Source organism: Fringilla coelebs, assembly GCF_963513975.1.
Source record: "Fringilla coelebs genome assembly, chromosome: 2".
NCBI classification, from domain to species: domain Eukaryota; kingdom Metazoa; phylum Chordata; class Aves; order Passeriformes; family Fringillidae; genus Fringilla; species Fringilla coelebs.
The window spans coordinates 102,150,755-102,176,308 of NC_140029.1; the positions used below are offsets into that span (position 1 = coordinate 102,150,755).

At 45.5% G+C, this 25,554-nt stretch overlaps 1 protein-coding gene across 1 annotated transcript; it reads right to left on the bottom strand.

Annotated features, from left to right (window-relative positions):
• Nucleotides 1-814: 814 nt before the first annotated feature.
• Nucleotides 815-25,336, bottom strand: DGAT2 (diacylglycerol O-acyltransferase 2). Its single transcript, XM_084226376.1, has 8 exons — nucleotides 25,208-25,336; nucleotides 16,962-17,081; nucleotides 15,879-15,986; nucleotides 15,021-15,091; nucleotides 7,480-7,684; nucleotides 4,240-4,414; nucleotides 2,968-3,170; nucleotides 815-2,187 (listed from the first exon to the last, which is right to left on the bottom strand). Exons 1-8 carry the CDS (start codon nucleotides 25,245-25,247, stop codon nucleotides 2,033-2,035), a joined length of 1,077 nt encoding a protein of 358 aa, XP_084082502.1. The 5' UTR covers nucleotides 25,248-25,336; the 3' UTR covers nucleotides 815-2,032.
• Nucleotides 25,337-25,554: the final 218 nt, after the last annotated feature.

Consider the following 25,554-nt stretch of genomic DNA (forward strand, 5'->3'; position numbering starts at 1 on the left):
AGTCCTGGGGCTCTGACAAGAATAATTACAGAGAGGTTTGAATTGGAAGTGACCTTAAAAGTTCACCTCATTCCAACTCCCCTGCCATGGGGCAGGGACACCTTCTACTAAACCAGGTTGCTGGCCTGGAACACTTCCAAGGATGAGGCAGCAAGAGCTTCTTTGGGCAGCCTGTGCCAGGGTCTCACCACCCTCACAAGGAAGATTTTCTTCCCAAGATCCAATCTAAATCTCTTATCTATTAAGCTTATTGCCTATTTATAGAAGTTATTATTTGGCCCTTGCACTATCACTAAGCACTCTGTATAGAAAGTCACTCTTTTTGATGAGGCTCCCTTTTAAGTACTGAAAGGGGCTGGAAGGATTTTTTCACCTGAGGACCAGGGATGCAAACCAGCAACAAAACCCAACGTAATCTGCTGTAAGGGGCAACAGGGAACATGCTTTCTGTATCTGCTCAGTGGAGGCTGCCTCAGCTCCTTGTACACTCCCAGGCAAAGCCCCAACTATAAACCATAAAGATTTGCTTAAACTACCCTGGCTGCCTCATGCAGGGAGCATGCAGACAGTAGAATTATTAAGCTTGGAAAAGACTTTTAAGATCAAGTCCAACCCTTAACCTAACTCTTCCAGGTGTACCACTACACACTTTCAGAGAGGGTGATTCTGGTGTGAGTCTGCTTTTGTAGAGACAAACCATTTTTCCCCCATAGGAAAAAAGGCACAACTGCAATCATACAAATTACTGCTGTAATACCAGCCACAAACCCTGCAACACTGAAGGGACCAAAGCAGCCCGCTATTTTTGCCCAAGTTTATTTCTAGAAATTTGTACAAAAATTGATCCTCTGTAATACAATACTCTATCAAATATGACAGATGAACATTTGTCTTTAGAGGCAAGATTCCAGGAATGTGAAGTACCATCCTCTTGCATGGAAGAAAGGCACATTTTAGAGCTCAAGATACACTCACTGAATGGTTGAAAAGGCAGGTCAGACATGCAAGTAGTGCAGTGTTTCGGGTTTATACATAAACAAATTGTACTCCCAAGAAATCTCACTACAAGCAGTGTTAACATCCACATAAACATCTTATAAATACTTTTAAAAGTAGCTCACTTTAGAGTCTATGTGTGCAAAGGCTACTCTTTTACATTCACTGGATCGAGTAATTAGAAGCCATCTTCAGACCAGAAGTAACTTCTAGGTTTCCCCAAATACTTCTGGCATCCAAAGCACTTCCATCAATAGCCCCACTGCATTTTCCCCATAAGGTCTACCCTAAAAGTCTGCAACACCAGGGCTACACCCTCCCACTGCTCCTAGAGCTTATCCTTGGAGTTTTGTGGCTATGAAGAAGTCTCAGATTTCCAGCTCTAAGCCTCTGTGCAAGCAGCACCAGGGACATACCTGCTTCTAAACTGACATCTTAAATACAGTGGCTGAATTTACAGCCACAAAATCACCCACTACACGATGGATCAAGCTTTACCTGACTCTCTCTGCACCATCCAGCACAGATGCCACACCAGGGGGAGTGTACTTCCAGAAAGGGCTTTTCCAAAGCAGAAATACCCTTGTACTATGTGAGCATGTCTCAACAGGGCTCTTGTGCAACACACCTGTAAAACTGCCGTGCTGCTCAAATCAATGTGCTGCTTTTTAGATTGAAAACCAGATGAATCCTACTCTCCCAAAATTGCTTGTGGGTCCAGTAGCTGTAGGAACTTTTCTAATTCATTGCTGGTGATCCAACAGATTGATCAGATTACAAAGGCAAACATTTATCCAAATCCTCACAGCAATGGGGAGTTGTGCCTTTTTTTTTTTTTTGGTATAAAAAGATGTTTGTAATGGGATTTCTCTAAAGCAAAGCCTTTATTATTTTTAAAGTGGTTTAGCAATACTTTAAACACTTGCTTTGAAGAACAAATACACCCACACATGCTTTCAAGTACACAGTGACAGCTTGGACTCCTGGAAATGATGTGTTGGTTCAGAGAGAAGGAGGTGCTGCTGAGCCAGTGCCTTCAGTTGACTTCCAAGACCTCAGTCTCCGGCAGGCCAAATCTGCTCTTGTATTTGTCAAAGAGTTTGATCAGGGAGTCCACATATATGCTATGGTAGAAGTCCACATCCTTCTGGGATGGATTTTCAATTTTGGGGATGGTGATGGGCTCTCCAACTGATAAAAAAGGGACAAATCCGTATTAGCTTAAATGCTCCTAAAACCTCAGTGTTTTGTCCTCTATGGACATAGCTATGGCAGTTCAGCACATCCATTCTGGCACAGCACAGTTTGCCATTACAGCAGTGGTTTGCCTGATCCCCCCAGTTTTACCAGGCTCTGAAGCACAATTGTCCCACAGCAAGGACCCACACCACATCTGCAGCAATACTAGATCTGCTTTAGCTACACAAATGCATTTACAGTTCAAGGTGGCTGGGAAGCCCCCCTTCTGTTTACAGCAGAGTGATAAATCTCTCCTCAATTAGCATGAGCCAAGAGTTCTTCTTAGGCATTCCCCTACACACACCACAAAAGCAAACCTTTTTCCCTTCCTCCCTTAAAGCCCTGCTGCTTTGGGTTAGAAGACTCAAATGCAAGCTTTAGGGTTGGCTTTAAATACTCAGCTCTTAGACATGCATCCCACTGGAATATGGGGAGGCCAGGTTGCTTCTGACTTCACCTATCCAAGGCCAAAGAAAGTAGAGCTACAGCCTTTTTCCCCCCAAAAAAAGCTCTCTTGTAAAATTTTGCCTGTAAGCAGAACATTGATTGAAGGCTTGTAACCTCTGGAAACTCTCCTAGCTCATTCTCAGTTTTGCTTGGAAAGTTTTTATATAGAAGGGAAAGCCCTTTTATAGTCAAGACTCCGAGACCAAGCTACAGCAGACGTACAGCACAGACTCAAGTACTCTGCTACCTAGAGAGGCACACAGCATGTTTATACTAAAACCTTACCAACAGTAGTGATGGGCTTGGAGTAAGGTAACAACCCCCAGGTGTTGGAGGAGAAGAGGCCACGGCCATGAAAGATGCAGGGAGCAAAGCCAATGTGCTTCTGGAACTTCTTCTGAACCCATCTTCCCCAGGAACCCTCTTCAAAGATCACCTGCTTGTACACTTCATTTTCCCCAAAGGAGTAGACGGGAACCAAGTCCGCTCTAGAAAGACAGAAAGATTCAGGACCCCACCCCCTGCACTGCAGCTCACATGACAGCCCCACACTTGCTGCTGTGCCTTCTGCCAGGCTGCACAGCGGCTGGTACCATTGCCCAGAGCTTTTTCAGCAGCACAAGGTACTGACATAAGCCAGCCAGACTTGGCATGACATAAGAGATATACTTTGAAGGCATACAAGAGAATTGAACTGACAATGGGCCTGTGGAGCATTGTGCAGTCAGGTATGGGACATGCTTCCATATATACTCAACTCCTATTTTGGATGGCCATCTGCTTTCAGACATAGGGGTGTGACCGTGATCGCAGGGGTCTCAGAGTGAGGGAAGAGACAAGAAAGTTGACTATGTTCAGAAGGCTTGGTTTATTATTTTATGATATATATTATATTAAAAAATATGCTAAAGGAATAGAAGGAAGGATTTCATCAGAAGGTTTAGTTAAGAATATAATAGGAGTGAATAACAAAGGCTCAGGCTGACTGAAACAGTCCGAGACAGCTGGACTGTCATTGGCCATTATTAGAAACAACCAGATGAGACCAATCACAGATGCACCTGTTGCATTCCACAGCAGCAGATAATCATAGTTTACATTTTGTTCCTGAGGCCTCTCAGCTTCTCAGGAGGAAAAATCCTAAGGAAAGGATTTTTCATAAAACATGTCGGTGACACACAGGCATCAGAGGGACTGCACAGGTCATCACCTCATACTGACACTGCCTCTCCTTGCCATGGAAGCCTCCTGACATCCCAGGGATCCCCCTACCCCTGTACCTTGCTCAGGGGCAGAAACCAAAGGACACTCATGTCTGATGCTCTGGGCAAACACCCACACAACACAGCACAACTGCAAACAGAGAATCCCTCCAAGGTATCAGCTGCATCAGGGAACAGAATCACAGAAAGGTTTGAGCTGGAAGGGACCATTAAAGGCCATCTAGTCCTATAGCCTTGCATTGCAACAGGAGCATCTTCACCTAGACCAAGTTGTTCAAATAAAAGCACCATCCCCATGGCAGCAGTAGTGCTCCAGCACTGAGGCTGCCCTTACCCATGCCGTAGAGCCAGTTTCACAAATCCCTTCCGGTTCTTCAGCGTCACAGAGTTCTTCCCTGGGGTGCAGTTCAGGGACTCTGCTGCTCCTCCGACCACGATGACGATGGCATTGCCGCTGCCGTTCTTGGACAAGATGTAGTCTATGCTGTCACGGTTCACAGGACATATCCCTGCATTAAGGGGACAGACACAAGGGTCATGCTACAAGGTGACTTCAGGGTCTTCTCACACTTGCAGCACAAAGTTTATGCCTCAATTGCAAGTTGAGCTGTCCAATCGCCATCTAGTCAGAGCAGGCAGTATTAGCAGGCAACCTATTCCTCAACTAAACAAGCAGTTCACTAGACCCAGCAGCACTAGACTTGGTCATAAAATCCATAAACATCAGCTCTCAAAAGTTTTCCTTTATTCAAAGTTTTCCTTTAATCAAAATCCAGCAAGGATTTTCTATATCTGGTGATATCAAAGGCACTGGTGTCAGACATACTCCCTCCATGTAAACTTTGCAGTAGGATTTGGTTTACCTTTAGAAAGGAAGAAAGCAGTTGTGTTATTTTGATGGATAAGAGGCTGATATTGACCAATTCTTCAGCAAAATCAGGTAGTGGAATAGATTTAGCAATATAAAAAGAATAAATGGACAAACCTTTAAGACAGATCTGAAATAATAAGAAAGTGTTTATGTAAATCCATACTCTGAGGAAAGTGTCTGTGAAGGTCTTTCCCTCTATTCCACACTGGAAAGAGCAGGACCTCCCTTCACCTTTAGTAAGCAATCTCTGCCCTAAAGCACCAGTCCCCACTCCAGGGAAATGAAAACCCAAAGACAGCACCTTTAATTTCCTCTGTACTGCTTTAAAAATGTAAAGAAATTTCATTGTCTGCTCTACAAACTCTTGCCTTTATCCTAGAAGTGGTGTCCAAGCTTGCTCCTGCCTCACCTTTTTGGCCAGAATAAGCCAAGGAAAAATGGGATGCCATCACTTGCATTCCCATAACACAACACATCTGATCTGAGTACTTTAGGTCACTGCCCTATTACATTCATGGTATTAATTGCTTGAGGCAAGAACTAAATGAAGAACAGGCCCTGGGGACTTAGACAGGACAAGTCTGCCAGCCTTGATGTCTGTCGGGGCATCATCACCTATCCCAGCTCCAGGTAAGAAGAGAGTAGACCCCACTTGAGACAGATCAGCTGGAATTGAGGATGAAGAATTAGTTTCTTTCAGCACAACTACATCTCTGACCGTTTTTCCTCTGAAAGGTTCAGGCTATACTCGCTGCTCCAATTTTGTCCCAATCTCCACATGAAGGCTCATGCTGGCTACACAGGCCTGGTAACAGATTTATGTTAGGCTCTTTCACACTTGTTAGCAGGAGATTACTGCTGCTCACAGCACCAAATAGTTCCTTCAGAAAGTGTAATGAGACGTGGAGACAAGTGGCAATAGATAAAATTCTGCTCTTCAGCACATTCACACAGTATATAGGGTTTTCTAGTCATGCCTTATAGGACCCCTGCTGTACCTTAACCTCTAGTAGGCTGTACAATTAAGAATTCATACTAGTTGTAAACCAACTATGTGTATTGGTACAGTGTTAGATTTGTTATAATTCCACCTGGAAGTGGTTCATCCACAGAAAAAAGGACTGAGGGAATTATCAGCACTTTCTAAGTGATGTTAAAGCCTTTGTATCAGCACCCTAAGTTCCAGTATAGGAAAGTGAAGACAAATTACAGATTTCAGAAGGTAACTTCATGACACCTGTAGACTTGCTTAGATCCCAGGAACCGAAGCAGCACAATTTTGCTCTGGTTTAAGCACAATGCTCAGGGGCAGCCAAGCCAGCAATGATGTTGCTAATGCCTACTCCCACATTTCTTCCAAAAAGGAGAAAGCAGCTCTGGCTGGCCACAAGACTTGTTTGCCAGTCATACTGAACAGATTAAAGGTGTTTTTTTAAAATATAAAAAGCTGCATGGAAACTTAAGCAACACAACTAAATTTACAGATGTGACAGACTGGAAAGCAGATCCCAACTTCTCATGTACTGCTGTCCTGGGAATTCCCAAATTATGGGCTTCACACAGCAACTAACATCAGTACAGGAAGATAAAAACCAGCTTGAGATATGTCCTTTCTAGATAGGGACAAACACCTTCTCTGCACCAGATCCAGTTAGTTTCTCTCCCTCGATTAAGACAGTAATCTCAGAAATAGTCAATTCTAGCAAGTCAGAGTCAGGTACAGCTACTCCTATTGTCTCTCCAGCCATGGTATTTATTAAGATATCTGTTTTGAAGTCATTTATTAATGAACCAGTTCCACAAAGAGCAAACAGGTTACTGGACTGTTCAATTCACAGTCTTTAAGTGTGACTCCCTCACCGCTATCTGACAGACACCCTCACTCAGAAAAGGAAGCTCAGGCCATGCAAGAACGCTATTGGTATTTTAAGCACTGTTTCCTCTGCCCAGTCATAACTTACAAGCCCTCCAGTATTAAAATCCTGGATTCCATTAAAACAAACCTATGAATGTAATTTGGCACACTTACATCACTGCATAATCCATGGGATCCATCTACAGGAACACATCCAGGGAAGGGGGGGTCTGTGCACAGCTGGTATCGTGCAATATTTCAGACTCTTTACCCCTGGCAGGCACCCAGCAGTGTGATTGAGTGGAGACAGCATCCACCAGCACCACAAAACACAGATGTGTGACAAGTGAGGTGGTAGTGAGCCCAGGAGCCGAGCTGGCCGTGGTTACTCAGTATTTTCAGTCAGTGCAACTTCTTCCTGTACCTTCACACAATAACTAGGACAATTTGGTTCCACGTCTCCACCTTCCACAACTACAGCTGTCAGGTATCTTTAATATGGTTTTGGACAAGAGTATCCTAGATCCTAGAGGTAAAGATGAGCACAGAGGAACAGCAGTCCCTGCAGCCCAAACTAGTCATATTCACAGAATGGTTTAGGTTGGAAGGGACCTTAAAGATCATCCAGTTCCAACCCTATGCCAGGGACAGGGACACCTTCCACTAGACAGGATTTCTCACATTTATTCACAGCTTCCTCTTGACAACCATATGAAAGCAATGTTTGGGTGATGCTACCAGCAGGAAGTGGTTACATGAGCTTCCAACACAGCTTTTCACTTGATAGAGGTGAAGACAGCTCAGAGCCAAGAGCAAAAGCAGAAATGGCACAGTGTGAATGTGCTTACCACCAGACATTAGGTAGTCCCTCAATATGGGCATCCTGAAGTTCCCAGCCAGGGTAGCAAGGTATGGTCGGATCCCAGGGAATTTCTGGCCGACACCCGTGGCCTCTGTGCTGAAGTTGCAAAAGGCACCCAGGCCCATGATGCCATGTGGATGGTACCCAAAAATGTAATTCCTGGTGGTCAGCAGATTGTGGGTTTTAACCAGCTAGGAAAGAAAAAAGAGCTCAATTGAAAATGGATATTTTCAGATAGTAAATAAAAGTGGGAGAAGAAAAAAAAATTCACATTCCCCTGGTTTTGTCCTCTGGTAGGAGCAGCCATTTAGACTTCAGTTTCCTGAGCAGAGGGAGCAAGATAAACAGGCTGATCTCACACACAAGAAGCTGGGCAGCCAGGTAGGAATAGGGCATAGGTTGCTGCAGCCTGGGCCTTTTGCTTCTCTACTCCTTCCTGAAGTATTCTGACACACCTCTTGCCCAAACCAATCCAGTTCTTCAGTCCTGTAGCCACAGCTACCTCCTTCAGGCCCTCTCTCAGCACATTAGTGGCTCACATCCCAGTATGAGGCAGAAAGAACATAAACATCACTGTCTCACAGCAGAAGCAAGTTCAGCTAATGCCTGAAAAAAGAGCCAACCAGTTAATGGGCCTGTTGGCCACCTTCCAAGTGGGAAAGTGTGCAGAAGGGTGGTAACCACTGGAAATTATCCCTCCTTTTAAGAGGTTGTGCTCTGGCCTACATGCCAAAGGGTCAGCAAGACACCTCAAGCCATCTCTGATTCCTGCAGGGCATGCACTCAGAGTTGTGAACACACTGCTGTGCAATATTCCTAACCATCTGCTCCTCTGTTTGCAGAGCATGGACTCTCTACAGCTGCCTTAGCTAGCACAGAACAGCCCATTCCCTAGTACCACTACTGCCAGAGGGGGCTTCTTTGATGCCATAGGTAGCAGCAGCATCCCATGTGTCAGAGCATCTTCCCCAGGCAGCACACATGCAGTCTGAGGAAGCACACAGGACAAAACACAGCAGAGCTGCTGAATCATCCTACAAAAATAGAGATCCAATTTAATTTTTTCCAACTGTTAGAATAGTTGGTGTTGGAAGAGACCTTAAGGATCATCCAGTTCCAAACCTCTGTCACAGGCAGAGACACCTTTCTCTAGACCAGGCTGTTCCAAGCCCTGTCCATCCTGGCCTTAAACACTTCCAGGGATGGGCAGCCACAGCTTCTGTGGGCAACCTTTGCCAGGACCTAAGAGTCTATAATCTCTTCCTAATATCTAATCTGAACATCTCTTTTCAGGCTGCAACAGTGCCACTTTTTGCCAACTGAAACCCCAGCAGCTCTCAGACCTACAAGCTGAAGCTTTGGCACTCCATCCCTCAAACTGCATTTGCAAAGGCCACTCTGCATCAGTTTCCATAGGGAAAAAACCCCACAGATTTCCAAGATGTCACACCAGCATTACCCACCCCACTGCCTTGGACAAGGAGTGTTTTGGCAAGTTCATGCTGCTGGATCATGCTACAGGGAGCTGAAGTACAGTTGCAACACACTAAAGCAGCGTGCCCAGAAACCTGATTCCCTTCTCCCTGTTCTCAGCCTTGTCCTCAGATGAAGCTACAGCTCCTGTGCTATTTAAAACAGTGGCTGTGATATAAGCATGATGCAGGTCCTGCAAGGTGACTGGCCCTCTTCATAATTTCCTCTGGCTTTGAGGTCATGTAGAGCTCCAGGAAGAGGGCACAGAGTCTTGTGGTAGCAACAGCTCTGAAGAGCCCCTTGACTATTCTTTCCCAATTAGTAGGTGACTTTGCTTTCACTTCCCAGGATAAAAGAGCTGCCCCCTTGATCAATTACAGGAAACAGGGATCACAGACTAAAAACCCATCTCCACGAAAAAGTAGTGATATGGTAACTAACCCCCTCCCTCTATCAATTCTTGCTCAATTGTAGAGACTCTATTAACAGGCTATCCAGGGCAGTGGTGGACCCCACATCCCTGGAGGGAGTTAAAAGCTTTGTGGATGTGGCACCTGGGCACATGGGTTAGTGGTGGCCTTGGCACTTCTGGCAGAATGGTTGGACTTGATGATCTTGGGGGACTTTTCCAATCTAGTCAATAGTCTGACTTTTTGACTACAGGCCTGGTAGATACTGACACATGGCTTGGCTGCACAAGCAGCAGACACTCCTTCCTTAAAGCTCCTGTCAGAACAAAGCAGCGATTTCCAAGCCTCATCTCTCCCCTGCCCCAAGCACAGCTCCTTTAATAGGAAAGGCAGCTGAAAGGAGGTTTGTCCTTATCCTTCTGGAGCACGAGGCACCTGCACGTTGAGCTTGGCAGAGCCACACAAATGGAAGTCACGCTGTTCTCCTGCTCCAGCCCCTCCACCACATGCAAGGACGCCCAGATCCCAGTGGAGCCATTGCTTGGATACCTCACATGAGCCCCAGCCAAGGAGCAGCCTTATCACTGTAGCTGTTTTCCAAGAGCTCCTGTTATGGAGCCATAGGGTTGGCAATTCCCATGACAATCAATCACCCCCAGCACTGCAGGAGCTGGGCAAGGGGTGTGCAGGGATCCAACTAAACAAAGGCAAGGGAGAGTGCTGAGATTTAGCCTCGTATTCATACACGTGTGCTTTCCCCTGTTTGTCCCATGCAGGCTGCCACTGCCCTCTACACCTATCCCACAACACAGAGGCTCACAGAAGGTAAACATGGAGGGTGCAGGTGAGGTTCAGTCTGTTCTCCTAGGTGAGAAGTGACAAGAGGACACAGCCTCAAGTAGCACCAAGGGAGGCTCAGATTACATATCAGGAAAAATTACCCAAAAGGCACTGGAATAGTTGGACTCAATCTTCAAGGTCTTTTCCAACCTTGGTGATTCTATGTGCTCTTCCACCCAAGTCAAGCCAGGGAACCTAAGACCAACATATCAGACAGGGTTGGGCACTTCTCTGCAAGTGGAGGTCCTGAATCTGCTAATGCACAAACTCAGCCCAGGGAGGGTATAACCTGCCAATACCTTCATCTCTCCCTAAATTTAATCTAAAAGCAGGAGTTTTTGAAGTAGCATAAATAATGTATTTCTAGACTCAAGCGAGAGTGAAAATAGTGAAGTGCACAAGATGGGGCTTTGGAATTAGAACACAATTAAAGGTCCCTTCCAGCCCAAACCATCCCATGATTCCATGCCTCTCTTCAGGAGGCTGATCGCTCATTGCTGGATTTTAAACCCCTCCCCTTGAGAAGCAAACAGTGTTAGCAGGTTGCCCCAAGGAACTGCTGTAGCTGTCACTGAACAACACCACTGCAACTCTGTTCTGAACCTACAGCTGGTTTTTTCCTTTTGCCTCCAAGGTCTTCTCCATCCCCACACAGTTCTTTGGAGCCTCAGTGCCCCCATGATGAGGCAGAGTCAGCACATCCCTGCTGCATCTCAGCTGGACAATCAGTCCTGGGAGTGAAGATGAACCTTCACCTCATTGCACTAACACACCTGTTCCCAGCTGCTGTTAGAGGCCAAACCTGTTTCTCTGGAGCAAAGTCCATCTACCTGTCTAATAATAACAGATTTCTTTACACAGAACTAAGCCAGCCTACAGAAGCAGTAAGCCAGTGCAACAGAGTAAAGAAAATGAGTGTTAATATTAGAGTGCCAGATACAGATAAAGAACCATAATGCCAATTTTATTTTTAGCAACAGTGGCACATTCAGTAGTGGAGAAAGAGGACTGCAAAACCACTGCTGCTCAGCACCAGAAGCCAAAGAGCAGGAAAAAAAGTCAGTTGTCTGTGTGGGAGCTGAGTAGCACTGACTGGAAGCTTTCAGAGAGCAGAAAACCAGAGCTCATCCTGCAGGATCCAAGCAGCAGGTCTCATGAGCATGTAAGCAAAACAACCCAAGAACTGCACTTAGGCACATCACACCCAGCAACACTATCAAAGAAATTACCTTACCTTCCCAGCAGTGCAAGCCAGGACCTGAAGACCCCTTGCCAGGCTCCCAGTATTATATATGTCACAAATTCACAGAATGGCTTGGATTGGAAGGGACATTAAAGCTCAGCTTGTTCTAACTCCCTGTCATGGGCTGGAATGCCTTCCACTACACTAGATTAGGACAGAGCAATCAAACCCCTCTATTTCTATGCTGTAAATCATGTACAACAATTAAGGAGGAGCTTTGCAGAGACACAGAATACAAGACAAATTGAGGGAGGAAAAGAAAAAAAAAACCACACTTTTGGCAGCAATTCCTGCTTTGGCCAGATGCCCACTCTTCCACTGCAGTGAGCAGGTCTCCCTGCACACACCTGAAGTGCTCACAGTCTGACAAAGGTAAGCCAAAGGTCTGAAGCCCTGGCTACCTTGAGTCCTACTGCATGTGGAGATGTTCACATGCTCAGATGACAGCTTCTTTACCTAAGCAAAACCTTTAGGCCATGGCACTGCCAGCATGACATCCTCAGATCAGCATGTGCTTAGGAGGCTGCTGGGATCAGCAGCATGAGATCGTGGATGGTGTGTGCAGATGAGTGTGTGCATGAGATAGAGATGGTGTGTGCAGGTGATGTCTGCTCCAGTCCAGCCCCATGCATACACCTGCAAGGGCTTGGGCTTCACCTCCACTTTAGGTCCAGGACTCAGTTCACCTCAGCCACTTCATGTGCTGCTTCACTTAAAGCACTATTTACAAGGCCAGCCATTCACCAGCAGACAAACTTAAGTTTCTAGTGACCTAAAAGAGCTTATTATTTTCAGAGCAGCTGCATGAAGTTCCAGGGAATGTGGCCAACTCAGCTCATGCTGAGTAACTGAGACAGATTCAGGCTGCTTTCCAAATCCACCTGGTATTACAAAACATGACCTCATATCTCCAGGTATGGGTACAATAGTCCTGGTGTTTCAGGCTGGGAGGCACTGCTGACTCTAGTGAGACCAGCCTAATCAGCACAAACATTGGAGCAGAGCTTGATTCTCATGCAGCTGCTCTAATACAGCAAGCCAAATAGGAAGAAATTCTTGTCTGTGAGGGTGGTGAGGCCCTGGCACAGGTTGCCCAAAGAAGCTGTAGTTGCCCCATCCCTGGAAGTGTTCAAGGCCAGGCTACACAGCCTGGTTGAAGCAACCTGGTCTAATAGAAGATGGCCCTGACCATGGCAGAGGGGAGGAATGAAACAAGCTTTAAGGTCCCTTGAACTGTACCGTGATTCATGAATTAAATCTGAGCTGATAACCCAGCACAGCTGGTACCTGTGCAGGTATGGATGCAGCTACCACAGCTCTATATGCAGACTTTGCTGGAGGCAAGTTCAGCATTACAAGTGCCACCAGTGTGACTGTCACTGGTGTGATCTGTCCTTTCAGTGCTCAGGAGACACATGGCACAGGCTGAGATGCAGCAGGGGACTGTCCTGACAAACCATAAGCCTGGGACACAAACCAAGTCCTCATGAGCCATTACACAGATCAGAATCCAGTAAAAATTATTCTAGGAGAACATTTAAACAAGTGATCCTCTGTAGACCCCTCTCCTCTTGGGCAAGAACAGGCTTAACCCAGGAGTTCCCATGCTCTTAGCAAGCCCAAGGCATTCTGGTTCTTAGTATCATTCTTAATATCCAGAGACATTATCCATTGTCCATGCATCTGTCCTGTAACTGCAGAAAAACACTTCTAGCACCTCTCTACCCTAAGATCCCTCCCTGCAGCCAGCTGGCTGTTCCCCCAAAACACGTGCAGGAGTCATCTCCCAGCTGTCAGCACTCCTGTTCTGCCCTTTGCATGTGAAATACCAGTCAGCTCCATAAACCTTGCCCAATTCCTCCCCCTTAGCAGCAAAGGAATTACACCCATAAGGAGATCGCACAAACTGACATGTGAACTACCAAGTATTTAAACAAAAACTGCTGTAGAGTTTAGTTTATCTACCCCATCTCATCTCTAAACCTATCTAAACAATCCAGCTCTTTGACAAACTTTCAATATCCACAGTGAATCTGACCTGCAGGGCTTCTGCAGAGCATATTTCCATGAAGACAAGGATAAATGTGCATCAAAGGAATGGAATGATGGAACAACAGAACCAGCACTACAGGTGACCCTTTGGAACCAAGTCCCCAGCATAACAGAGCCCATTTCAGCAATATCCACGGCAGCAGTGTTTAATGCAATGCTAAGGACTTGGTACTAGAACACAACACATCTGAGACCCATGCTCAACAGCAGAGCCTGCTCAGTTCTCTGTCAGCCATGAGACCCAGGATGACTTCCAGCCTGTGCAGGCATAGTGAATTTTTCCATGTACACTTAGACTTGCCAAGAATTACCTGTTAACAACAGCAAGTTTCATGGTGAACTTGGCAGTGCTGGGTTAATGGTCAAACTTGCACTTAAAGGTCTTTTCCAACTTAAATGGTTCTGTGCTTCTCAGAGTACAACAAAAGGCTTGTTCACCAGCACCACGTTCAGGTACCCTGAGAGTTCAAGTGACTTTGCAAAGGAAGAATCCAGTCTAAGCCGCTTTGGCATCCTGCTGGAACTGGATTCCCTATTCCTTTCTGAGGTTAGACTATCTTGGGGATAGGTAGCTCAAAAGCTGTATCAAGGTCCCTCCCTCATAGTCAAGCTGAGTAAAACTTGCCAACAACCTTACATAATAGTCCTTTCAGCTGCGTGCCCTTCCAAAGAGGATCGAGTTCCCTCCTAGCCGAATTTGACCCCTGCTCCCTTCCAAGTCACCCAGCTAATTCTGCGGTCCCAGAGCAGTCTGGCAGCCCTGTCTTCTTTCTGCAACATGTCTGAACCAGTAGGAAAAATACAAGTATGTAGTGAGCAAGTTACAAGCTGGAGAACTGAAGCTATTCCCACTGCTGGAAAATCCACTTCTCCAAAGAAAAAGATTTAAGGACAAATCTCACTGCTCCATGTGAAGTGCTGACTTTTGATGCACAATGGTCCCAGATATTCTGGCCCAATACATCCCAGAGCAGAAGTGTTACTGGAAAACAGGCAAAAACTGAGCTAGATTTTATGATTTATGAGAAGGGAACAGTGTTAGGGTCAGGCACTACACAGGACTGCTGCAGCACAGAAGAGACTCAGTGATTTGCATTGGAAGGAACTTTAAAGATCATCCAATTCCCTCCCATGGGCAGGGACACTTTCCACTAGACCAGGCTGTTCCAAGCCCCATCCAGCCTGGCTTTGGACACTTTGAGGGATGACGCAGCTACCACTTGTTGGGACAACCTGTGCCAGTGTCTCCAGAAGCTGGAGAGATGAACAAGGATTGCAGAGTGCCTCCAGGAATCTGGTAAGACCACTAGAAACAGCAGCTTCTGGCAATCACATTGCCACCACTGGTAATACATTTCAGATTTTCTTACCACACCTGCCACAAGCAGTAGTATGGCAAGAGTAACTGAGCCGTGTCCTGCTTACAGTTCTGTGTCATAGACAGACTAGAGCCAGTACAAGACATTAAAGCAATTAAACCTCAGGGTATAGAGTTAAACTTTTACTTACTCTTATTGGAAAATAATCCCTGAAGTACCTCCATATAGCCCAGTTTCTCACCCACTGGGATCTTCTTCCCCCTGTTGAAAAAAGTAATGATGTCTTTAAAGCTCTTTCCACGTGGCTGTCCATCAAAAAGCCGAAAGGACTCCAGTGTTTGCTGTCTCACTAGAGGAATCAACACTTTCATTCCTCCAAGTGGGAGACCTGCATCATTCACTGAAATCAGTGACAGTCTGGAATACAAGGTACTTCAAACAAATTAAGGCTTGACTGCAAATTCATGGTAGACAACTCTACAATTCAAACTAGAAATACTCCAGTTCAACCTTCAAGAAAGGCAAAAATCTTGGGATGGTTTCAGTCATCTTGAAGCAATGGAGAATTGTGCCTATCTAGATATAAAAGCAGTTGCCAAAGCTGGCTTCTACAGGTTTGGGGTTTTTTTCCTGAAATAAAGTAATCTGCTTAATTTCTAGCAACACTGACTCCACAAAGGAGCCATACCTTGATAATCACATCACAATCTGAACCTTGCAAGAGCTGGACAGGACAGAAAGGTCTTGAATCTTTAGATCTTTCTGAAGTAAAGAAAGAACCTATGCCTTATAAATACATTAGTAAAAGCCAGCAATGGCATAATAGTATTGAATGTCAATTTTGTACTGCCCTCAGCATCAGTGAAACCTGTAGTCACTGTTCATGCTGAGGGCTGACATTTAAGGGCTTCACTGAATAATGCCTTTGGTCAGTGATTCAGCCAAGTCCCACTAAAAAGAGAAATCATCCATTACAAGGAAGTGCTTCTTTGTCCAAATATGGAGACAGGGACACTTGAACAACAAGTATTTCTTCTGCAATATTTACCTTTCTTTGGTGTATTCCAGTCAAATACCAGCCAGGCTAAATATAGAGCAGCAATCGCCCAGCAATCTGTGCACAGTATATACATGAGGATTAAAGTGCAAGCAATACCTGGAAGGGTGCAAGAAAGAAGAAAACAAGGTTGCAGCAGGTTTTGGTCTCCATTTACACCCCTTGCCTTTTGACTCTTCTATGCTGAAATCTTAGTCTCAGCCTGATGTCATTAATCCTCAAATAAATTGGATTTAGTCAAAAGCCCCTTATGTAGGGCTGAGGCAGCTTCCTCTAGAGCTCTGGAAAACCTCAGCCTCCCCTTAATGGTGCCTCCAGGCATCTCTCATATCTCCAGGCAGGGCAGCTGCTTCATCAGACTTGATGAGCATGAAGAGTTCTTTGTGGCCCACACCAATGGGATTTTTCCCCACAGTTACACACATCTTCCACAGGTTACACCAGCTCTATATCAGCCATCCCACCAGGGTGCCAAGGATCCCACCCAAAAATGACATTGTCATTTCAGCACAAACTGAATTGGGAAGGCAGAGTGAGACAGATGCTAAGAGCAGTCATTCTCCAGCTTAATCATTAACAATCCAATGGAGCAGAGCAGCCCGAGGTGTCACATAATCCAAGTACCCAGGGATAAACAGGCTTTACTCTTTTACTGGTCTAACACAAACAACTCTTGCTCATCTCTGATACCTCGTGGAAGCAGACCAAGCCAAGAGGAAGGCATACCTGTTGCAATCACTTGCATCAGTTACCACTTGCTTCTAAGAAATCTCTGTGGATATTCCCATGAGGCAGCCAAGTAAGACATTTCCAATTGTTTCAGCCTCATTTGCATGGTAGACACTGACACAAGCTAAACCATCAGTCAGTCTTTCCATAGCTCTTATGACTTTCTAGAGCCAGGAAAAGTCATTTATAGTTGAAAATATCAATGTAACTGATTTACAGTAACCATGTACCCCAAGAACTACACTGCTGCAGTACACATCTAGTAATTAACACTTATGAAAAAGTTAACATTTCTCATCCAGAATTACAGCCAAAACCCCTTTGCTTTAGGCCAAAAGGTGTTACCCATGATAAGGAAAGTGAGAACCCATTGCAGCACAGAGATGATTTGGAGTTGTTTCTCTACTTTGGATTTCAACAGCCAGAACAAATCCTGCAGAGCAGAAAGAATGTTCGATCCCGTGCCTAAGGAAAGAAAAATAAAAGAAATAAAGTTACACTTGCACACTGAGCAAAGGAAACAATATTTTTCTTTTGAAACAGAATCATAGAAGGAAGGGTCATCAAGTCCAGCTTATTTTAGTAAGAGGTTTCAGATAAATGTGCAGTGTGCTTTTACAGCAAGGCTTGCTAAAAGCTAATATTTTCCATGGAGTTTGGGCATCCTGGAAGAGGAAGGATTGCCATCTGCCAACATCCAGCTTTTTTCAGAATACTGGAGGGGATTAATGAGTAATCATCAGTACCCACCCAAGCAAGCCTCTGTTAACTTGACCATAAAAATGCAGAGGACATTAACCCATGTTCCTAACACATACCCTCACCTCCCACTGCAGCTCCTCAAAGTGGTGTTTGGTAAAAGGGAACCCCATGAGCTCACAGCAGGATAAAGATCAGCTGCCTCAAACCACAGGCAAGCAGACACCCGGCTGTGGTGTGAGCTATTCTCATGCACCCTTCACAAGGCCTGTTGCACAGCTCCCAGTGCTGTTCAAGGAAAGCTCTGTGCTCCAGCCTTCCTCAGCACAGCCCAAATGCTGGCTGAACACCTCAGCATACAACCCTGAAGATCCACAGCTCTACAAGTAAGGAAAACTATCAGCACTCCCAAAGCAGTAAATAAGGAAGGAGCTGAAAGCCACTCTTGCAGAAGCTTAAGATATTCAAGAGGGAAAAAAACCCAGAAGTGGGTAAAACACAGGAAACACTTGGTTTCTATATGAAGAACAACCCACTGCAACTTTTGACAGTATACACAGCCCCCAGAAAGAAGCACTTGCAAGCACGTTTTCCTTCACTTTTCTTCATTACTTTATTTACAAGCCCCCTAATAACTGCCCAAAATACAAATCACTTTATGTGTATTTACATATTTTCTTTGTATTTAAGGATCAGCCTGTTATTAGGACTATGAAAGAAGCTATTACACTGAATAGGTCCAGTTCTTGCTGACAAGATACTACCTGCTAGTGGTAATAGCACAGCAAGTGTTCACACTCAAAGTGATTCAAAATAGCTTCTCTAGGTATAAGCAGGCACTAGGATTTTTGGTAGCTTCTACAAAGATACTCTCGTTGGTGCATCCTTTAAACATGTAAAGCAACTGTTTCATGGGAATGAGGGTCAATTTAGATTAGGTAAGGAAGAAGGTTTTACTAGGAGGGTGGTGAAACACTGGCACAGGTTACCCAGAGATGCCTCATCCCTGGCAATATTCAGGAGGGAGCCACACCAAAGGCTGCAGTCTAAACTTAGAGCCAGACCACCCAGTTCAGACCTTAGCTCTGCTTAGTCAATGTTACATGAACAATCCCAGTAGGGCTTTGGGCATTAATTACTCTAAGCAGACCAAGTTTTAGGCTGGGATAGAACATACCACTACAACTGCAAGTGAACTGAAACCTACAACACTAATCCAGGTTGAAACAACAGCTAGAGCTGGAGGCAGTTCTTTACAAGATAATACAGTGCAGTATTAAGAATGAATCCAGCAAGTAGTTCTCCTGTTTCTGAGGTGAGACACGAGAATATTTTGAGTTAAACTGTCACTGTGCATTGATTTGCCACACTAGAGTATCTAAGCAGTGAGATTCAGAAACCCCATGCTGTAAAATCTAGTGGCAAATCCCCAAATTTGGGGTGAGGGATAAACTTCACCCCATGTTTTACAAAGCCAGTTGCCTGCTCAAGGGTAAAAGGAATCTTTGGGTTTAGAACGATTTGTATTCAAAGAGATCTTTATAGTTCATGTCAATCCAATGCCCTGCCATGGGCAGGGATACATTTCACTAGACCAGGTTGCTCAACTCTCGCGGAGGAGCTCTGGGTACTTGCTATCCCAAAAACCTTACAAAATTGCACGTGGACAGACTTTATATAGACTAAGATTACAACATACAAGTTTAAAGAAAGTGTTTAGCAATAGCTGTATGATTGGACATATGTCTATGTCCTCCAAAAGAAGCCAAAAGTCTCAGAGATTATTTGTGACACAATAAAAGCCCAGCCCCGTGTAATTTTTTTCTTCCAGCACCCGCATTTACACTACCAAACCTCTTTGGCTTCATAAACCAAACACTCCAACCTTGGATTAGCTAAATCCCTATCCTCTTACCAAAGAGAACAGCTGTTTATCCCTCTAGATGAGAATTTGTATTTCAGAATTTTTCTAGATGTTCAAACAACTTGTAGGCATTGCCCGCCCTGTAAATATAACACTATTGAGTAGCACAAGTCAACCTGTCAGCTCGTTTTCGAACCACATAAAACTAACATTCAACTCCTGCAGACAGAGAAAAGGTAGTGGTTTGCCAGACAGCTCTAAGCCCCTGCACTTGGACTAGTGTCCCAGGTCAGTTATTTACTGAAAGCAAAGATGTCCTTTCAAAGAGAACAATATTCTCCACACCACATGTCCTAGATTGCAAGGTAATGTGTGTATTCTATTTGACAGCTCTTAGAGGTGGGGCAGTTTTCTTTATCTCTTCCACAAGCCAATCCTCCCTCAGGAGACATCATCTGTCAATGGGCATTGAGTGTCACTGCATGACTGATAAAAATTACATCATCCTGTCGTGAGATGCTCTGCCCAGGGGGAGGAGCCAAGCATTCCTACCTGGATATAATTTGAGATTTTGGGATACCAGAACAGCCTTTCCACTGGATTCTTAGAGGAACAGCTGCCTCTTCCACTGGATCTTCAGAGGAAGACTACACCCTTCTATAGCATCACTGCTTCAACAGAACCACATTGCCACTCCAGGAGGCTGCAGCCACCATTCCAACTGGACTGCTAACAATACCCTGACCCACAGGGTGTCAGGTCATATTCTGACTCTGTCAGTGTTGTTTTGTATTAATGCATTTTTTATTTAAATTTTCTTCCCTAGTAAAGAACTGCTATTCCTGCTCCCATATATTTGCTTGAGAGCCCTCCATTAATTTCAAATTTATAACAATTCAGAGGGAGGGGTTTTACACTTCCCATTTCAGGGGAGGCTCCTGCCTTCCTTAACAGACACCTGTCTTTTCAAACCAAGATACCAGGAAAGTCAGTAATTACCATGGCCTGTATATAGCATTTAATTCCCAGTTAAGAAATGAAAAATGCCCAGTAGCAAAGGAAATGACCATGGGAATGGTCAGTCAACCTGGCAGGTTCATCAGGTATACCTTTGCACAAAACCTGCAGACTCCAGATTAACCCATTTCATCAACCATTTACAGATTTTAGTGCCAAGACAATCCTTTCCAGCCAGTCCTGACCTTCTCATTCATCATGTCTGACTGACACTGTGTATTCAACCCCCCAAGCAAGCCTCATCTCCTTCCAGCTTCAGTAGCCAGGAGTCATTTTTGGAAAGACCCTCCATGCTCTCGAGAACCAGGCCAGTACTAGTGACACAGAGCAGAAGAGCTGTAACAAGTCAACAGAAATGGGGGGAAGGGGGGGGTTGGCACTCAGCCACAGAGGAATAACCCAACACTGACACTTGAGTTCAGTCCATTAGAGAAAATACTTCTTTCTAATGGCTCACTTGTGGGCCCACACCAAGCACCTTTCACACACTAAAAACCCCAAGGCATTTTCTGTAACTTTCAGGGAACAGATTATCCTTATAACCTAGTTTAAAAGGGCCCAGTAGATGTAACTAATTCGTATACATTCCTATCAGTCTTTTCCCAAGGAAATATCCTGGATCCTGATGAAACCCAAACCTCTGTCTTCTGCCACTGAAGACAGTAGCTGATCCTGTGCTGGCCACATAGCACAGCCCCTGAGCACTTTCCAGGGTCCCTGTCCCAGAACTGGAAAGCCTGACTGGGGAGCCTTAACTAGATGATCATTAAGATCCTTTCTAACCCAAGCCATTCCACGAATCTTGGAGTCAGCCTTGGCAAACCATACCCACACAAAGACATACTTTACCAACAGGTTTCCTGGTCTCAGATGAGCTGGTCCCCAGGGAACTGCAGCCCGTTCCCTGGAGTACTGATGGGATACTCCCTGCACTAAGCCATGCACGGCTCTCTCCAGGACATTCCCTGTCACAATGGACACAGTAACAACTTCTCCAGGAGACCTCTGTGCTGCTCATCTGCAGCCTTCCAAGGCAGCTCAGGGACATTAGCCAGCCATCCTGCAACTGGTGATGGGCTCACCCTACTTTTATCATTTAGCTCCATTTAACATCAAACACAGGAGTTGCTACCAAGGAGATCCTGGAATCAGCAAATGGTTTGACCAAGCATTTGATTCCTGCATTACCAACTCAGCATCTGGTGCTCTTCCAGCACAGTTTATTTCAGATAAATTACACAAACAACATTTATCTAGGCAGGGAAGTAGAATCAAAGATTTTAAGAGTGGAAGTAAACAGAACTTCACACATGGGCACCAGAAAAACCCAACGGAAACGACTTAATTAAACGTCAGCAAAGGAAATTAACTGAGAAGTACAAGTGCTACATATAGTTAAAAATACACTGAAACCTTGTTAAACCCAAGCTTCATCTGCCACCTTTGCGAGACAATTAGCATGTTAATTCTTGGCCAATAATTAAACTGCTTCACATGGCTTATTTAGAGGAAAACCATATTTGATCCACCAAAGCATAAGCTGCAAATGGACATTATGAGCCACATATTTTGCAGAGAAGCTGAAATTGGAACAAAGATAAGAAAAACAGACCAGTACTAGAATATTCAGGAGGACTTAGCCACCCAAGCATGAGCAGGAGCCCACACAGCTCACAGGAGCACCTGTAAAAACCCTTGAGCAACACAAGTCCTTTTGTGTCTTGGGTTTACTTGGGTGCACAAGCATATTCACTACAGAGTAAACAATTTATGAAGAAAAGAATGAGTAATCAGTGCAGAGTATAGTTATCCTGCCCTGTACACAGCTTTAGAACAGTTTGCTCCTGTCCCAGGAACCTACTCAATTACATTATCTGCAGTACGGTGTGTCTACAACTGGAGATCAACAATATTTTGAACAGGGACATGTATATAAAAATTTCTAACAGCTCTTTTAGAAAGGAGCTGGGATTCTCCAGACCCAGGAAACAAATCTGTCATGATTACCTATGTTAGTTCTGGATTTACTCTCAGCACTAAACTCAGCTCTCAGACTCCACACTCACAGCAGTACACGTGTTGAAGCGATGTAGCCACAAGACCCCACTGTCCCAGAGCAGCCAACCAGCTTAGATTTAAGTTAGCAGCACTGAACCAGTCGGGACAAGAGAAAATGACCCATCCTACTACAGCTCATCAGTGTGTCCAGAGCACATGAGAGCTCTGAAAGAGGGGCTTCATATCAGCAAGTCCAGACCTTCACCTCCCAAGCAACGTTGTCAAGAGTCAACACCTCATTGCAGCCAGCCTGATCCTGTTCTCCCAAAACAGGAGCTCCCAGGCTGCCCACCCCAGAGCAGAACTCAGGTCTGGTAAACCTCGCATGCAGTGGAAGATTAACTCCAAGGTAAAGCTGAGCAAAATCATCTTCATGGCAAACTTCTTAGTGATGAAGTAACATTAGAAAAGACATTTCAGCAGAGGACAGCCTTTCAAGGTTCCAGCCACACTAGCACCTTTCCTCAGGGGAGAAGGATGAGACCTCCTTGCTGCTCTGCCAAAGACAACGAGGAGACCTCCTGGGCATCCTATGGCCAAAGTGGGGCAGGTCAAGGTGAGGAGACCACAACCAGGTGCCTCAGAGCATGATCCAACCCTAGGCATTGGTCTAAAGTCTGCTCTGATTTTTGCAGTACTTGGTTGATACCAAAGAACATTCCTCTCCATACCTAAAGGGATGGATATAGACGCAGATGACTGCACTTTTTTTTTTTTTTTGCTTGTTTTTAAATAGGATCAGACTTAATTCAGCCAAACTTACAAGCACCAGAGCAAAATTAGATGCCAGAAAAACAATAAGACTGAAGGACAGTATGAGCCATTCAGATGCTCACCCCAAAGTCAGCTCTTGGCACAAGCATGATACTCGGAAGAAAATATTCTGGGATGTAGGGGAAAAAAATCTAGCAGGCTTGTTCTATACATCTTCTGTAGTGAGACAAATCATCAAACATGATCAAGCAGTACATAAGGTCTCATGAATGAACCTCAACACCACATCACCTCTGCCAGTTTTGATCTGCAGGGTCCCAACACCACTCTCTCCATACCCAGTCCGAGTCAGACCTCCTCTGGGAGGCCCCTAGATTCAGCTCCGAAGCCAGTCCTGCGCTTTCCTGCCCAGGCTACAGCACTGGCAAGGGGTTGGTAGATGTTGCAGTCACCAAGGCAACATCCCTTGTTACCCCAGGCAGAAATAAGTTAAGTTAAAAAGCACAAATATCACTGCAGGATCCCCACGAGGTGCCTCAGAGGAAAACTGACCTGAGAAGAGTTAAGACAGCTTTCCATCACTAATCAGGATTATCTAGAGATGAGGCCAATCACTGTCCCTAAACCACAGTCCATTTTGAATTATGCATGTGTCCTAGATCCATCATTAACATGACAGTGCCAACAAGGTGGCTGCTGAGGTCTCAGGTCAACCCTACATATTTTATAGGTTTCCTGAATTATTTATTCTCTGCACTTAGTCTGCAGTTAACTCTCAATATAACAGTTCAGATAATACTAATTCAAATAACCTCTCTCAACTGAAAATATAACTTGTCCTCTGTTAGTCATGCAGGCAAGCAAAGTTATTTTAAGAAACAGATCTGAACACAGGAAACACATGAAGGTCTTCCCTCCAGTCAGTTCAAAACCGATCCTTCAGATCAATCTAATATCCCGGCTGAGATGAGCACCAACAGCTCTACACCCAGGACCAGACAGGACAGCGCAAAGTCAAGACTTCAGAGGTTAATTCACCAGGTTCATGTCCTTTCAGCTCTGCTAATGATTTGTTTAATCAACAAAACGTTTCACGGGTCTCTTCATGCTAGGAGACATGAGCATTTTGCTTTTTGGGGGCAAAAGCCTTTCTGTCACAACACAGAGCAATCACTCAAGGACCCTCCACAAATCACAGGTTAAATCGCTGTCCAACTGCATTTTCACCAAAGCTCCCCCGTGTGCAAATCCTGACCTTTCTCCAGACAAGCACCCCAGCAGAAGGGATACAAAACTCTATCTAGCAAAACATTTAGACTTGCTGAATTTATTCCTAGAAGATCCTCAGAGATGCCTTTACAAGCAGGCAAGGTAGCTTGTGGTTTGGGATTTCCTATAGTCTCTCCACAGCCTTTCACCAACATGTCCCAGCGTGCAGGGAAGTGTTCGGTGTCTGCAGCAGCTCCGTCCACGATGGGTGTCAGCCACTGACACCCGTTCCGCTTCTCTCAACAAGTCACTCACCAGCACGGAGGGCTGGTAAAGCAAACCTGGCACCACGAAACTCCTGCTGAGCACTGAATCTTCACCTCCTCATTATAAGACAGCAAAAATAGCAACACGTTGCCATTTTCTCCTTGATGAAGGTGTGGGGAACACAGTATTGTGAAACAATTGGACACCCTGAAGAGGCCTTTTCCAAGCTAAATGAAATTCTATGAATAGAAAGTTGAGAATGAACTTTATCCGATAAAGCGACTACACTTCTTTTCCTACCGTGACAAAAGGGAGGGGGGTGGGAGGGAGGGGAAGACTCGTTTACACGCAAGTGCCCCACGCCCACGTTTTGCAAAGGTGCAAACTCACTGTAGTTTGCACCTCGGCAAAATGTACAGGACCAACTGGAGCCGTTTCCAGCAGCCCCAGGAGCGCACCCCGAGGAGCCTCCGAGCCGCTAAATCACAAAACCTGCGCAGAGACCTGTAATCCTCAGCCCAAGGAAAGCTACAGCTCCCTCCCCGCCATTGCACATCGCTCTTCCCCCTCATTCCCCTTCAACAACGCTCCTGCGCCAAAAAAAAAAAAATATATATATATATGTATATATAAACATATCATAAAGCCGAGTGCTTCGGTGCTGCTCCCACCGAGCCCCTGAAGCACCGCAAAGCTGCTCCGCACCGCAGCATCCCCTGCGGACACGAGGCTCCTCTCCAGCCCTTCCCCCTGCCCCCGGTACCTCGGAGCACCCCGGAGTAGGCGGCGATGATGGTCTTCATGGCGGGGGCGCGCTCAGGGCTCGGGCAGGGCCATGGGACGGAGGAGCCCCCCACGCTCCGCAGCCCCGGTGCAGCCAGCGAGCAGGAGAGACGCCAGCCGCCTATCCATATATAGCCCCGGGAGGGGGAGGAGGAGGAGACGGAGGGAGGGTGCAGGGGCGGGCCCGGCCGAGCTCCTGGGGCTCTCAGCCCAGCCGTGGGGGTGAGGGGAAGCTCTTGGTCCCGGCGGTGCAGATTTTTGCATGGGATACATGGGATAGTGATTAGGGAGTGGGGAGACCAAGCACCCTATACGGGCTGTTTCATG

Coding starts and splice junctions, on each gene's coding strand:
- DGAT2 (XM_084226376.1), bottom strand. CDS start 25,247: ATGAAGACCATCATCGCCGCCTACTCCGGGGTGCTCCGAG. Junction 15,092..15,878: donor CTGGAATACACCAAAGAAAG/GTAAATATTGCA, acceptor TTTTTTCAACAG/GGGGAAGAAGATCCCAGTGG. Junction 4,415..7,479: donor GGACTACCTAATGTCTGGTG/GTAAGCACATTC, acceptor CCCTTAATGCAG/GGATATGTCCTGTGAACCGT.